The sequence below is a fragment of the Streptopelia decaocto genome (assembly GCF_964273445.1).
Source record: "Streptopelia decaocto genome assembly, chromosome: 3".
NCBI classification, from domain to species: Eukaryota; Metazoa; Chordata; class Aves; order Columbiformes; family Columbidae; genus Streptopelia; species Streptopelia decaocto.
In genome coordinates, this window is record NC_138656.1 from 7476787 (window position 1) to 7490819 (window position 14033).

General features: G+C 38.3%; 1 protein-coding gene across 12 annotated transcripts in view; it reads right to left on the reverse strand.

Moving 5' to 3' along the window:
- The window catches only part of LOC309437627 (kinesin-like protein KIF16B), a 133737-nt gene that overhangs the window by 29375 nt on the left and 90329 nt on the right, over nucleotides 1-14033 (reverse strand). For 5 of the 12 annotated variants that reach the window (XM_082048191.1, XM_082048194.1, XM_082048190.1 and 2 more), the window contains 2 exons: nucleotides 13009-13131; nucleotides 6423-6512 (listed from right to left, as the gene is read on the reverse strand). In XM_082048191.1, coding sequence (XP_081904317.1) covers nucleotides 6423-6512; nucleotides 13009-13131 — 213 coding nt within the window. Of the gene's footprint in view, nucleotides 1-3473; nucleotides 3657-6138; nucleotides 6297-6422; nucleotides 6513-13008; nucleotides 13179-14033 lie in introns of those variants that run through there. The other 7 variants (XM_082048195.1, XM_082048193.1, XR_014183589.1 and 4 more) reach the window with 6 other exon arrangements.

Below are 14033 nucleotides of genomic sequence, written 5' to 3' on the forward strand. Positions count from 1 at the left end.
TAATTAAATATCCACCAATAAATGAGGCAAAAAGAAAAAGGTAAAACCAGCAGAGATTCAGGCTGGCCAGCTCTGATGCACCAAGCTTTCTCCTGCTGCCAAAGCAGCTCCCAAGCCCCAGGAGCTCACTGGTTACGTGGCAACCAGCTCGCCAGCCGTGCAAGCCAAGTGCCTCCAGGGTATTGCTTCCTCCTCCTTTTCCCTTTCCAGGTCATCCCAGGAGATTAACACAAATTTTACATTTGGTGAGACACTACAGCTGCACAGTTAAAAATCAGAATCGGCCAGATAGCCAAGACCTCAGCCAGAACGCTGCCCTAAGTGCTCTGCACAAGTCTGCTGCCTGGCTGCTCTGCTCCTGGTTTAATTTCTCTGTGTTCTTCCTTATGAGGGAGACCTCTGCATCTGTGCTAAGGAAGTAATAATTACATAAATAGAGAGAAGTTGCCTAATTACCCTTAAGGCTACTGGGGGGGGAGGGAGGAAGGGAGTGGGCAGAATAAAAATCCCCAAACTCCCACCAACTGTGTCTTAAATGTTAGTTAAAAAGTTGCATTTCTCTGTCAGTGATCCTGGACAAAATCTCTTCCAGAACCCAAGGATGCTCTCCTAAAATTAATGGCTTCATCTCAAATCCATTCCCTCACCATTATCTCTGCCAACATGTCACGTTGCAGATTTCTTCTACATATAACTTATTGGGAGCACCAGATGTATGGACCACTGAAAAAGAGAATGGAGATTCCTCCCTGGCAGTCACCCAAAAGAAGAGTAGGGAGGCAAAAGGAAAGGACAGCAAGATCAGTCAGTGGTGATTAAACGAACAGTTAATGCCTCTTCATTCATCAGCGGGGCAGAATTAGTCCTAAATAAGCGGGTCTATAAAAGAGTCTAAAAAGAACTTAAGAAAGGATTACAAAACTGGTGCCTATTATATTTTAATAGCAAACATGTACATAAAGTTGGGGGCTTATGGCTGGATGAAATGGGAAATGGCTTCACTGAGATATAACATATTTTTTATATCTCTTCTCTGAGATAAAAAACACTTCCAGTAAAAAAATTAACAAGCTACTTCGAGTGTTGAAAAATCTGAACTATTTAAAAATATTTTAAAAATAAGCTTGCAAGAAACATTTTGAATGCAATATGTTTTTAAAAACATTCACATACTATTTTTGAAAAACTAGAGAAACATCTTCTGCTCTTTGAGTTTCATGCAGTTCTCACAGGTATGCAAGGCAAAGATCAGCCTGCTAACTCCTCCCATTGACAAAAGCCTCGAGTTCAAGCCTCAATATTATTCAAACAGAATAATATTCTGTCAGAGATTTCTGATAAGCAGAGGATATTATCTTCAGAAATAAAAAGAAGCAGTATGTAACTCTCACTGACACTAACAATGAAAGCCCTTCCTCCGGAATACTACATTAAAAATATACTATACTTAATGTACCTGAAAAACCCTGTCATCCAAGCAACAGTGTCTAATCCCAACCTCAGAGATTCCTGATATTGATGTGCTACTGCAATATATCCTTCACACTCATTTCCCTGGGAAATAGCAGATGGGGGTAGATCACCTGGGAACTTTGGCTTGAAGGTATAAGTTTACATAGATGTTTCTGATATGGGTGTTATGCATCCATTCAGTCACGTAAGACAACAAAAACCAGACCAGCAGAAGGGGAAGCTGGCTCTAATACAACCTAAAATTCCTTAATAATTATAAACAGTCCTTTTGTGCTTTAGACTGTGAAAGATACCAATATACACTTACATACAGAATCCACATATTAAATACAAACACACAAATTAATACATTCTCTTAAATAAGCTAGAAGGTGATAGCTTCAGCACTCCTGTAGCAATCTTACCTATAGGCATATGTCCTTAACTCCATGAATTAATCTATAAATGCAAGCATACCTTTTAGCTTCTCTTTAGCAGTTCTCTATGGATTTGCTAATATTTTAAGTTGAGAATCACTATTAGTAATAAAAATGCTTCAATAGCTGGTGCTCCCCTTAACACCATGTAGACATTTTTATGGACATAGAAGTTTCAAGAAGATTCACAGGCAAGTCCATAAGCAGAGTCTACAGTGAAAGGCCCACAAACCTTGGCCTATAAACCTGGATGCAAACAGGAATTTAGGATGAGTGACTTCATAAGCTTTGGATTCAGGTAGGGAAAACAATCAGACAACCGTTTTTCTTCTCTCCTTTGAAAGAGGGAAGAAAGTGGTAGGAAGAGGAAAGCACTGGCCATCACAACAGCGCATCACTTGAACTTGCTGAACTAACGGGGATGGGAGAGTGAGTTTTCCCTCACAGCAAAACAAGGATAAGGAAGGGAAGGTTTTCTGCAGCAAGCAGCACCCCAGTAATATGTCGAAACCATGAACTGGTATGAGAAGATGAAGGAAAAGTTAACAAAGGAGGATCTTACTCTGAAAGTTCTCATTTCTCTATTAAAGAGCCCGTTTGCTCCTGCTTCTGACAATGACAATTAAAAAGTACATTCATCACAGAGACTACTGCAACTAAAAGCCAAGTATGGTCTTAATTAAAATTCCAGAAATAATAAGAGAGTCATTAACAATCTAGCAGCATAAGAAAGCTAAAGCTGAGCAATTGACAATCATGCAGACGTAAAAAAATGAGGCACTGTTAAAATGCTGGTAGTCATCTGCCTCTGGCACAATCTCACCTTGCTGCAGCTTCTTCAGTCTTTCAAAATTCGCATGTGACATATTTCAATTAGATACCCAGTTGTCAGCAACCACTTAATTACATTAGAAGAAATATGCAAGTATATAAAATATATGGCATATTATAAGACTGGAAGACATTTCTGCTTCCGAAAGAGATACTATTTAAAAGAAAAGAAAAAAAACACAAAAAAATCCTTCCTAATAAATCAGTTTGCCAATACATTCCTTTGGGAATTCAGTGGCAGCAACACGAAATGCAAGATCAGCAAATTATTAAAATACTGATGTAGTAACTCTGAGCTGAGCAATTAATGAGCTGTAAAGTTCACTTCTAAAAGCAGGACACTCATACATTAAACACGTCCGCAGTATTTTCGCTGTTCATTATAAATATTAATTTAGAGTTGGAAGGTGAACTATGCAAAATAAAATTCAACCCTGATGGATTCTGATAACATTGCTTTTAAGGATCAAGTTTCTCTGGAATAATATACAGTAACTAAGGACACAACTTTGCAAAGTTTGGTATTAAAATGCATTTTAGTGTCATGGTGAATCCCAAATTAGGTCAATGACAGATGAGCAGAAGCAGACAGATTATTTTCAATTTACCAAACAAACTGAACTCCTACTTACATTGCAAAATTAATCCAAAATTACCATACATAAAGGCCATTTTAAATAAAGGTAAAAATATGGGAAGCTATCGATCATTCACATATGCAACATTGATAATGAAATCTTCACTACAGCGCACATTACGCGTTTCATCCACCACAATGTGCTCTTCCCCTCTGGTAAACAAGGACACAGTAGTTTGTAGAAGTGCCGATCAGTGGAAGAAACGAACTGTGTGCCAGTCGAGTTTCATCTGTCCCCATACGTGCCTTTTCCTTCTAGTGCCCTAAGTCTCAAAGCAGGAATGGACGCAACAGCTGTACTATGTAAAATAAAGAACACAGTATCAGTTCTGCAAGGGTTTCCAAAGCCGGCACTCAAGTGATAGTAACTATCGAAAAGCAGGAGATGGCACAGCCAAATATTTATCTCGCTTCTCCTGAACTTCACTGTGCTTTGTATTTATCAAAGATACACATACTTGAACCTCACCGATAATTTATTGAAGGTTATTGCGAAGTGAAGGCTCATTAAAGGCTGGAAGAAGATACTACTAACACTATAAATCTATTGTTTTAGAAAGTAACATGACTAAACATTTTCTTCAAGTATATTAGAAGCCAAAACACATTACTATGCTTCTCCAAATAGTATAATATTTTAGGGAATGTTATAACGGCAAACTTGTGAGCCGTGGTATTTGCCCTGACTTCTAAAAATTGTTGAGAAGGGAACAGATAACATTAATGTTTATATTAATAATAATAATAATTATAATAATAATAAAACAAACTACTATATGGAAATTCGAACTTTAATCATCTGCATAGTTAAACAAATAGTTCCATTAATGTACTAGATGTGAATCTCAATAAGTTTAACTAAGACACAGACATATGGCAACACAGAAGTGTCAATCAGAAACAAACTGGCACATTAAACTAGACAATGTATTAACCTTGTGAGCATGACCGCAAACACAGAAAGAAGTTATTAAAAAAAAAAAAGAAAAAGAAAGAAAATTATCTGTGTAAGATACCTATAAAGTGAGTGGCGTAGAGAATAGAAAACATAGATAAAATCCACAGGAAAAATATTAATCATGAACTATTAATTACAACCAAAATAATTTCAGCTGGGAAGACTCCAAGATGAAGAAAACAATGTACCTTCGCTCTGTGCTAGGATATTATCTACTTTGTATGCTCTCGGATGCTAGACTTCATTTTGACCTAATAACACCACTCCTGTGCTCACAGAATCATTTTGGTTGGAAAAGACCCTCAAGATCATCGAGTCCAACCATTAACCCACCCCGGCACTACCCCATGTCCCTGAGAACCTCATCTGTGTGTCTGTTCAACCCCTCCAGGGATGGCGACTCCACCACTGTCCTGGGAAGCCTGTTCCAATGCCCGACAGCCCTTTCTGGGAAGAAATTGTTCCCAATATCCAATCTAAACCTCCTGTAGTGCAACTTGAGGCCATTGCCTCTCATCCTGTTGCCTGTTACTTTGGAGAAGACACATGGGTGTTGGTGTAGCACCCAGGGTTAGAAAGACCCAGCACCACAGCTACAAGGCTTACTCAAGGATTATTCCACGCCCACAAAAAGCCCCACTCCCTCCTGTAAAACCAAAAAGGCCTGAATTTGTACTGTGAGTCACAGAGGCTTGATTTAAAAGGTGACATTAATATACTGCAGCACACAGGACATTTTAATAATGGCTTTAAGAACATCAGATTCCTCCCAACCCTGATTACTACATACTACAAAGAAGTTGCTCTCCCTCTGACATAACTGTAGAAGCCAGATTCAATTGTTCCTCGATGTATTGTCAGGACTGATAACAGACTCTGGAAAAGTCTATGCAAACACATTTTCACAAACGGGGAAGATCAGTCTGCAGAAGGATTCAGGTGGCCCTTTTCTGTTTCAGCTGGATGACTGCCGAGCTGCTTTTTCAAGACTAAGATGCAATTAGGATATTACTGTCGACAGACTGTAAGTTTAACATCCAAGAGGAAATGGCAATTCATTCAAATCGAAAATATGATACTGATGTTCATTCAGAAGTAATATTTTTAAAAGCATATGTGGAAATAGCACTTTTCAATTCTCCATGCAAAACTCATTTTTACCTTTTTCCCTAATTCTCTCTCTCTCTCTAAGCTTTTTGTTAGATATTTGGTGTGTGGTAGTTTCAATTTCTGGTTTCCATACTGTATTGGAATGTCTCTTAATGACCAGAATCCCCAGAAAATACAAATCTATATATTTTACTCTTTAAAACTCAAGGTCTTTTCATGCTCAATTACTTTTTAGCTTAAAGAATATGTCAATGAAGACCAAGGAAGCACTTGCACACTATTGCATCTCTCTCTTTCTTGAACATATAAATGTTTTCTAATATATTGCCCATGAATATATGGCCTAGGCTTCTTTTCTTGTGTTAACTCTCAAATCAGGATCACTTCCATTGCTGGAATGATTTATTTCTTCTAATATCCAAGGGAACAAGTAGAAAGTAAGAAAAATGTTAATAATTAAAAATCAGATGTGGAAACCAAGAACTGTAATTCTACAAACGCTCAATTCCAATGAACTTAATCTCTGTCAGCCACAGCTGCTCATATCCCAAACACCCAGAGTCTCCCAGGTGGTCAGAATGATCAGTTTTCCATTCTGCAGAAACCTGGAAGCCACTATTACAAAAGGGTATCTGTGAGACAAGGCTCTTCTATTAAATGAGGAGTTGTCCGGATGACCTGACCTGACTGCAAGTATCTTACAATGAACGCACCAGCAGCCTCCAGGGAACGCCGCCGGTCAGCAGTAAAGGGAATTAATGGCTGGAGGCAACACACGGAGTCACAGTTTCACCGCTATATCCATCCTCTATCTAGGAGTCTTGGAGCTCTGAACTGCCAAGGGACTTGCCAATCTTACTAGAAGATGCAGCTGAGAGGAATATTGGTTTTAGGCATACAACTTTAAAAACAAACAAACAAACAAACAAACAAACAAACTTATTTTCAAGTCTCTACCTCCACCATTTTCTGCAAAAGAAGTTTTACCAAAACTTACCTCTGGGTACTTTAGTTTTAAAGTTTTATGCATTTCCCGAAAACGACTGTACCGCCTGAACACCGTCCACGTCTCATGCAGGACTGTTATCTATATCAGATAATATAAAAAGAAAAAACAGAAGTAAAACCACACAATGCGTAACACTGAAAACTTGCAGTATACAAGGTTATCAGATTAAAACAGACAATTCTTAGTTCCCTTAAATCATAAGTTTTTATAGGTTTACTTAATTTTTCTTTCATTACAGTCACAGTACTCCATTTAACAAGGAGCACTGATTGCAAAGAAAAAACACTGAAGGCATTTAATTCCTTATTCTGGAGTGGTTTGGAAGGCTGTAAATACATTTAAATATCCCAAATCATTCCTTGATGCAGCTTTTCAGCTCATAGCATTACAATCAGTGGGTGTTCCACTGATGAATGGACACCACCCAGCACAAGCACAGTAAAGGCTCTCTATACATTCACAGAAATGTAAATGTTCTCATACACACACATATACGCAGCTACACACACAGATAGTAAATATGTGTTTCTCATACACATGGAGTCCATTACCAGGATAGGATTCCAATTTGAAGGGTAAAAAAAATTATATATGCCGGCTTTCAGTAGAAGATATTCCTTTAAAACATTTTGTGTCATCAATATGTTGATGTACGTCTCATTTTACAGGAAGTTTCATTAAAATCAACAGAATTACCCCTTGGCTTTTAACCCTAAAGTGACTCCAGAAATGAAGGAGTAGATCCCTCAACTACTGAGAGTATCAGAAAGTTATAGAGTCACAACAGAGCAAGATAAATGAGTAGAAGAAAAAGAAAACAGCGCAATAAAGTCAGAGGAAACCAGGACCCACCCTCATCTCTCGTCCAGCCTTCCCCATCCCCACTGCCTTTGGCGTACTCAGAACAGGGTAGCCATGGGAACTGTTCTGGAACCCCCAAAACTATTGTGTGTTTTATGACATCAGGAACCAGGTTTTGGGTGGGGTGCTTTTTCCCCTGTGTTTACCTCTGTTTTTAGCTAAAAGACGCAAATAAGCAAAACTCAAAAACTTCTCACAAATATTAAAGCACAGGTTCCTTCTAGCACATCTCCACAATCCAAATTCATTATTTCTGATAAAATTAATCTTTTTTGTCACAAATAAGCTTGACTGCTACTAGGACATCTGCATGACAGACTATATTCCCTGTTAACAGGATCTCAAACTTTACAAACCAGGTGAATGGATTTAACATGCATAGGCAGGTTTAACAAAGAAAAGTAACAATTCAGGAACATGCAGGTTAAACTTATTTTGATTGACCAATTAATCATTTTGTTTTGAATCATTTGAACATAGAAATCACAAAACCCTTTAGGTAAACATTAGAGTGCAACGGCTAATCATAAAATACAAATTTGCTTTAATTCTGTATTTTAATACTTCTGAGTTGTGAAATTTTGCTGTGATCATTTCATTTGTATGCGATCTTTATTCAAAAATGACCTCTTTTTCCCCTCGAGTTTTCACAGCAGCGTGCCTTTAGGGAAGCAATCCAGCACAAAGCACCCAGGACTGGTCCAGCTCCACATTCTGGGGAAGAGCACGGATGTCATCTTGCCAATCAAGTTGTTCTCTGTGCATCTGACAGCTCTCTGGGTGATAAGTGGCACCAAACATACCCAAACCAAATTGCCTGCAGCCAATTATTTATTAGCTTTATTCTATAAAGCTTAATAAACAACTTGTTAGAGATGGACAAAAAGGAAAACAGCAAAGCCGTGTAGCTGTGCTGCCTAAGATCTGAAGGATCAGTTCTCTGGTGGCTTGGCTTGACCCAACTCAGTCCCTGTCATCTTCTTCATTTATTTTCCTAACTCCTGTAATGCGACTAGCAGGTAATGCATTGCAAAATCTTATTGTTGTTACTGCTGAGATTATAGGAAAACACATTTCAAAGCTAAACCAGTCCACAAAGCTTAACAATAATGTTATCAGAATCAGCAGGAGAATCACAGCTCACCTGGCATAGCAATAGCACTTCTAAAAAAGAGTATTTTATTTCTAAAGCTGATCCAACCAGTTTGGGCTGGGATTCTTTTTCTCCATTCAAAAAGCTGTATGACAGACTACATAGGCCCTGTGCATATGGCACTGAGACATATGCAGATCTTTTGGACAACAGCAAGTACAGCAAATTTGAAAAGCCCTTCACTTTTTACTTGTAATTTGCTAATATGGTAGTTAAAATATTTTCTTAATAATATTAATAAATATGGTTGAGTAAATCTGTAAGACAGATTTTCAAAATATTCTTATCTGGGCACTTATGTGATCCTAGACTTGCCTCAGAATTGTGACTTTTTTTTTTCCTTCAAGCACAACATTTCCTATGTTTTCTTAGAAATTTGAAAGGAGATGCTACAGTCCCATCTCCTTAATTTTTCTTCTACACGATGACTGACAGCAAATAACCTAACAGATGTTTTCAACTTATTTCACTGTAGAGCACGTCACAGAGTTTGTTGCCCCTCTGCCCCATATAAATGGAAGTAAAACCATAAAGGGAGGGAAAAATACATTCCACCTGATTCTGAAGCAACCAGAAGGAACAGAACATGCCCACCTGCGCTGGCCAAACTGTCTACAGCCATTGTGAAAGCTCATCTTGCTCAAAATGGACCTTGTTCAAACTGTTCCTCACGCTGTCTATGAATACAGCATCTGAAAAGCTAAAACCTGCTGTAAAATTTCTTAGAACCTTTTAAAATTCATTATTGAGGGTATTAAAACAATAGAGTTGAGTGAAGATGGGGCTTTTTCTCTTTTCTAATTTAAGTAGATATGAGGTGTTGATAATTTTCTTTAAGAACTCTGCATCAGTAAGTACTGCTTCTGCTGTACTCCAATTCTGCTATAGTTTGCTGAGCTCAGGAAGAAACTTTGATTAGAAACATGGACAGTTTGAACAGACCCTTCACAGCATTTGGCTGAACAGAACTGTGACCAGACCCAGAGAAAAGCACTGCTTTGGGGTGCATCTGCCTGGATCTTCTACAGGGAACTTGTCAGAAATTACTGAAAGGCTTTGAAACACAAGGAAAAAAAAGCAGGCGTTGAGAGAATATCAAAGAGAAGAAATAAAATGAGAGAAGTCAGAACAACCAGGAAAACTGAATAAGAATGAGAAGGCTCATCTACAATTTTCCCTCTTGGCAGAAGATCCCTTGCAGGGCTGCGCTCGGTTCCAGGCTTTGCTTCCATCACCTGGGACCCTGCGTGTCTCTATTGGAGCTGCTGCTTCCCTGCTCCTTCTGCCACCCCCAGGTACCGTCTGGAGCAGATGCCATTGGTTTTATTGATGCAAAAACTCTTCCCATCTGCTGTTTCCAGCACAGCCTTGTCTGAATATTCTGCACATCACAACATGAAAGGGAGAATAAAAGAATATTTTTCTGCTATTCTAACATAAATATGTTTAAACCTGATCAAGTCACTACTGTTTCATCATGTCTGTAAAGACAACACATAAAAACGTCACTCAAACAGAAGGGTTTTTTTAAAATGTATCTATTCATACTGAATAATTAACAGCAGATTGGTACAAACCGCTGCATGATGTCTCCTGCTGTAGAAGGAGAAGGTGCTACCTGAACTCTAATAAAGTATGGATTTGCTTCTATTTTGAACTCTTTCCAGTAGGTTCTAATGGGAGTCACTCAACAACTTAACATAGGATCTGCATCCAGTGGAAGAACCTGAGTGGACAGACCATCTGTCTAGATGGACAAGCTGCTGAACCTGCACTAAAAGAAAATATTTTTTGATAGTATATTAGGGTTGAAAGACTTAAAAACTGACTGTGATGGTGCCAAGAAAAGCAAAACAAGCTCTCTCTCTTTTGGCATCTGAAGGAAATAACCTTTACTATTGTATATCACAAGAAGAAATCTATATATTTGCTATAGATAGAAATTTGTTATATTTCTTCCTCTAAAGAGCAATATGTCAGGATTTAACTACGAACACAGTGACTAGAAATATCTACTGAAGAAAATACTTCTGAGATACCTACAAATCAAAGGTTTACAACTCCATTCAATCATCCCATGTCCCTTTGTCAGATTTCAAAGTGCTGTTACATGCAAATAGGTCAGCTACTGATTCTCCCAAGACTAAGGGGAACCTTGGTGAAAAAAGATTATTTGGGAGCTGGCAAAGGAAATGAGATAATCAATGGTCCAACCCTTCCCCAAGACCTAACACTTATTCTGGTGTGAGGTCATCTGAAAATAAACCTGAACAAAGGACAGCTGATATAAGGAATTATTTCAGCAACTGACATTGTGTCCTGACCCATCAAGAAGGGATGAAATAAGCAGGTACACGTTCTCTCCTCCCTGCCCTGTCTTCCTACTTTCCCCAGTTTTAAGGAAAAAATACAATTACTATACATGTATCCTGATTTCCCATAAAAGTAACAGCAGCTGAAGATTATAATGGATCTAATTATTACTGAGAGATCTGCAGGGGAAAGGTTTAAAGTTTTGTTTGTGCAAGGTCTGTGGATTGTAGCTTGGAACGAAATCCTGAGCACAGCAAAAGCAACCCACTGACATACAGAGACCTGGAGGCACAGGAAAGAGCATAAATAGTTGATTGATCAGTATAAGGGAATGACCATAAGAAACATCCCAAAGACAGCCAAACTAAGGTGCATAGGAGCTGCAATAAAATGTTTAGCGCTCTAAGGAAGTTGACAGCAATGGGATACAATTATTGAAGTGATAACCCATTCCCTAACCCATATGTCACCCATTAATTTTGCTTTGAGCTTCATCAAAGCAGTTACTTAAACAGCAGTTTCTTTCAGAGGCAGACTAGAAATGGCACAGGAGAGAGAGAAAAGGTGGTACTGGCAAGTAGGACAGAAGAGAAGAGCTATTCCATGTACAGCTCTCTTAGCCAGAGCATCCGCTCATTCCATGTCATGACTGAGGTGAGGTTGCAAGACTTGCTTCTCACAGAAACACAGTACAAGCCACAGAACTGCTGGAGCCATGTTTCATATGCATTTGTATCTCTCCTCAATATATCCTCCTGTTCTTTCCTGGTTACGAGTCTCACCCATTTCCAACATTTTTCTTTTATTACATCTGCTTCCAGGTAAGGCCAAGTCTTCCTGCACATACTCTTTAACTGTCCGTTCATCCTACGATATTGCAACTGCTTACAGTGGTTTTAGAGGTGAAGGGAGAATATTTGGAAAAGAAATCCACCAAGAGAAAATACCTTTTTACTGTATTTATCTTCCCTAACCATTATCCAGTTTAGTAAATCCTGTGTGCTGAAAGTAGCTGGCAGCTAGACCAGCCCTTGGGGAAGTTTTGTATGCGCTTACTCTTCTCTCAGCATCTCTTTGGCTCTGAGCTTTCGCTGGCCCCAGGAAATTCAAACGTTCAAAAGGCAGAAACAAGTACTTCATCCGCAAATTGTGTAGTGTGTTTCAAGATGAGAATTTAATTAGCTCAAACAGAGCTAAGATTGCCCATCTTAGTAAAAGCCTTTGGAAAAGAGAATGTGAGGATAGTTCAAAAGTGGTCCAGCACACCGTGAGGGCAGGTCACTCCTCCAACTCACACCAGCTAATGAAGCATCTGGCAGCCCATTCGGCAACAAAGGCTGCCAAGTCTGTCTCTGATGCCATGTACATCACTTATGCTACATGTCCACATGCACCGAGAGCACATTTCCAATTAGACTTCGCATCTTGCTTTGAAAAAACTCTGGCTTAGTACCAGAGGAAGCATAATGAATATGCATTTTCTTCCAACATTTCTGTATAGAAGATCAACTGAGGAAGGCACCAGAATGGAGGCGAAGCAGATAACATTTTGGAGAAGCAAGATCTTGGAAAAGCAGGGTGGGAAGAATTTGAACAACAAAGAGAGCCAGAAATGAATCAAACCTTTGTTGTGGATATGTGCAAAATACTTTAATTATGCTCTCATTTCAGGTAAATATTTCAAGTCTAATAATTTTTTATACCTGACACATCTCAGTAAAGGGCTTTGCTATAACCAATATGCTTATAACCAATATGCAACACCTTTAACAGAATTTTTTCACACTGGATCTGGAACTGCCCACCCCAAGAGTCTGACCATCACCCTCCTGCGCACAATCGATCCACTTGGAAAATACCTGTCTCTATAGTGTACTGTAGCATGCATGCCTTCTCACAGACTCTGGCATTTAGCAGTACTGAGGCCACTTAGACAATGAAAAGGGACAGAACCAAAAATTGCAGTTAGTAGAAACAAAAAACTACATTTCATTGGAGTTAGTAAAGTGATTTTTGGAATCTGCAGACTCTCGAGCATGTTTCAAGCTAGCATCTCCATCTTTGTCAACTGTGCTGCTGTCACTGTGAACACTGACGGCTGGACAGAGTGAACTAGGAACTATTTGGTTTTAAACAAAAGGCATTTTTCTATTATTATTGCTACTACGATGCTGCTGTTGTTCAAATGCAAGCAACATGTGTATGGAAAAACCAAACATTAAGGAGAAGCAAGTGAAAAGCACTTACCTTTATTTCAAACTCATAGTGCTCATCCCTTCCTTGTCCACACAGGACATAGCGTGGAATACTAATTTTAATTGGGTCCTTTAGGTCATCTGGATTTGGTGCCAGAGAACGACAGACCAGCCGCTTTCATGTGCATACCAAATAGGGAGAACAAAGGAAAACCAAAATCACTACGTAAGAAAAAAAAGAAAAGAACTTCACTAAAAATGAGAAAATGTTCTTGGCCAGAAAAACAGGGAAAGAGAACATGGAAGAGGTAAAATTATTTCACAAATGAAGAAATTACTTGAAAATAAAGTGGATCTCCTTTTATAAGCAAGCCCTATCATTTTGTTATGCATGGAAAAAATGAGGTGAAATGTCTTCAAAAATATTGCTTATTCTTTGAAAAGGCATTTTTAGCTTAGATATCAAAAACAAGGGAAAGCAGAAGACTTTGTATTAGCCCTCTTTTTTAAAAATATATGAATCAAGCATTCACAGCCAGTCATATTTTTCTATATCTTTATCTTTATATAACAAACCTGTTTACAGGCTTACAATTCAGAAATTCTTAGACTCTTAAATCCAAACTCTTTTTATAATTAAGTTATAACTAACACAGTAATCCACCATCAGAACAGTTTCCTACTATTTTATTTAAATAATATCTAATTAACAGAAAGCTCAATTATGATAAATTTTCGTGCTCTTGACAAAAAGTCTAAACAGGTATTTGTAATGAGGGCACATTCCTCTGACTAACAGCCAGATGGAATCTGTAAATCTGAAGTTAGTCAAAAATAAAACAATTTTGCAGCTGAAAAGATTAATGCTTTGCAGTGAGTGTGTCCACAAGTAGCATAAGTATTTACAGTGAATAAGTAAGGAAACTGCCTTTTAGGAAGTCTTCCACTTTCTCAATAGAACATATTTGGTCTGAAAAGGTTAATGAACTTGTACTTAAAAGACCACAGCACCATGACAAGTTATACTTGATAACAAAGATGACTGAGAAACTATCACTTTAAAGTTATGACCACGCT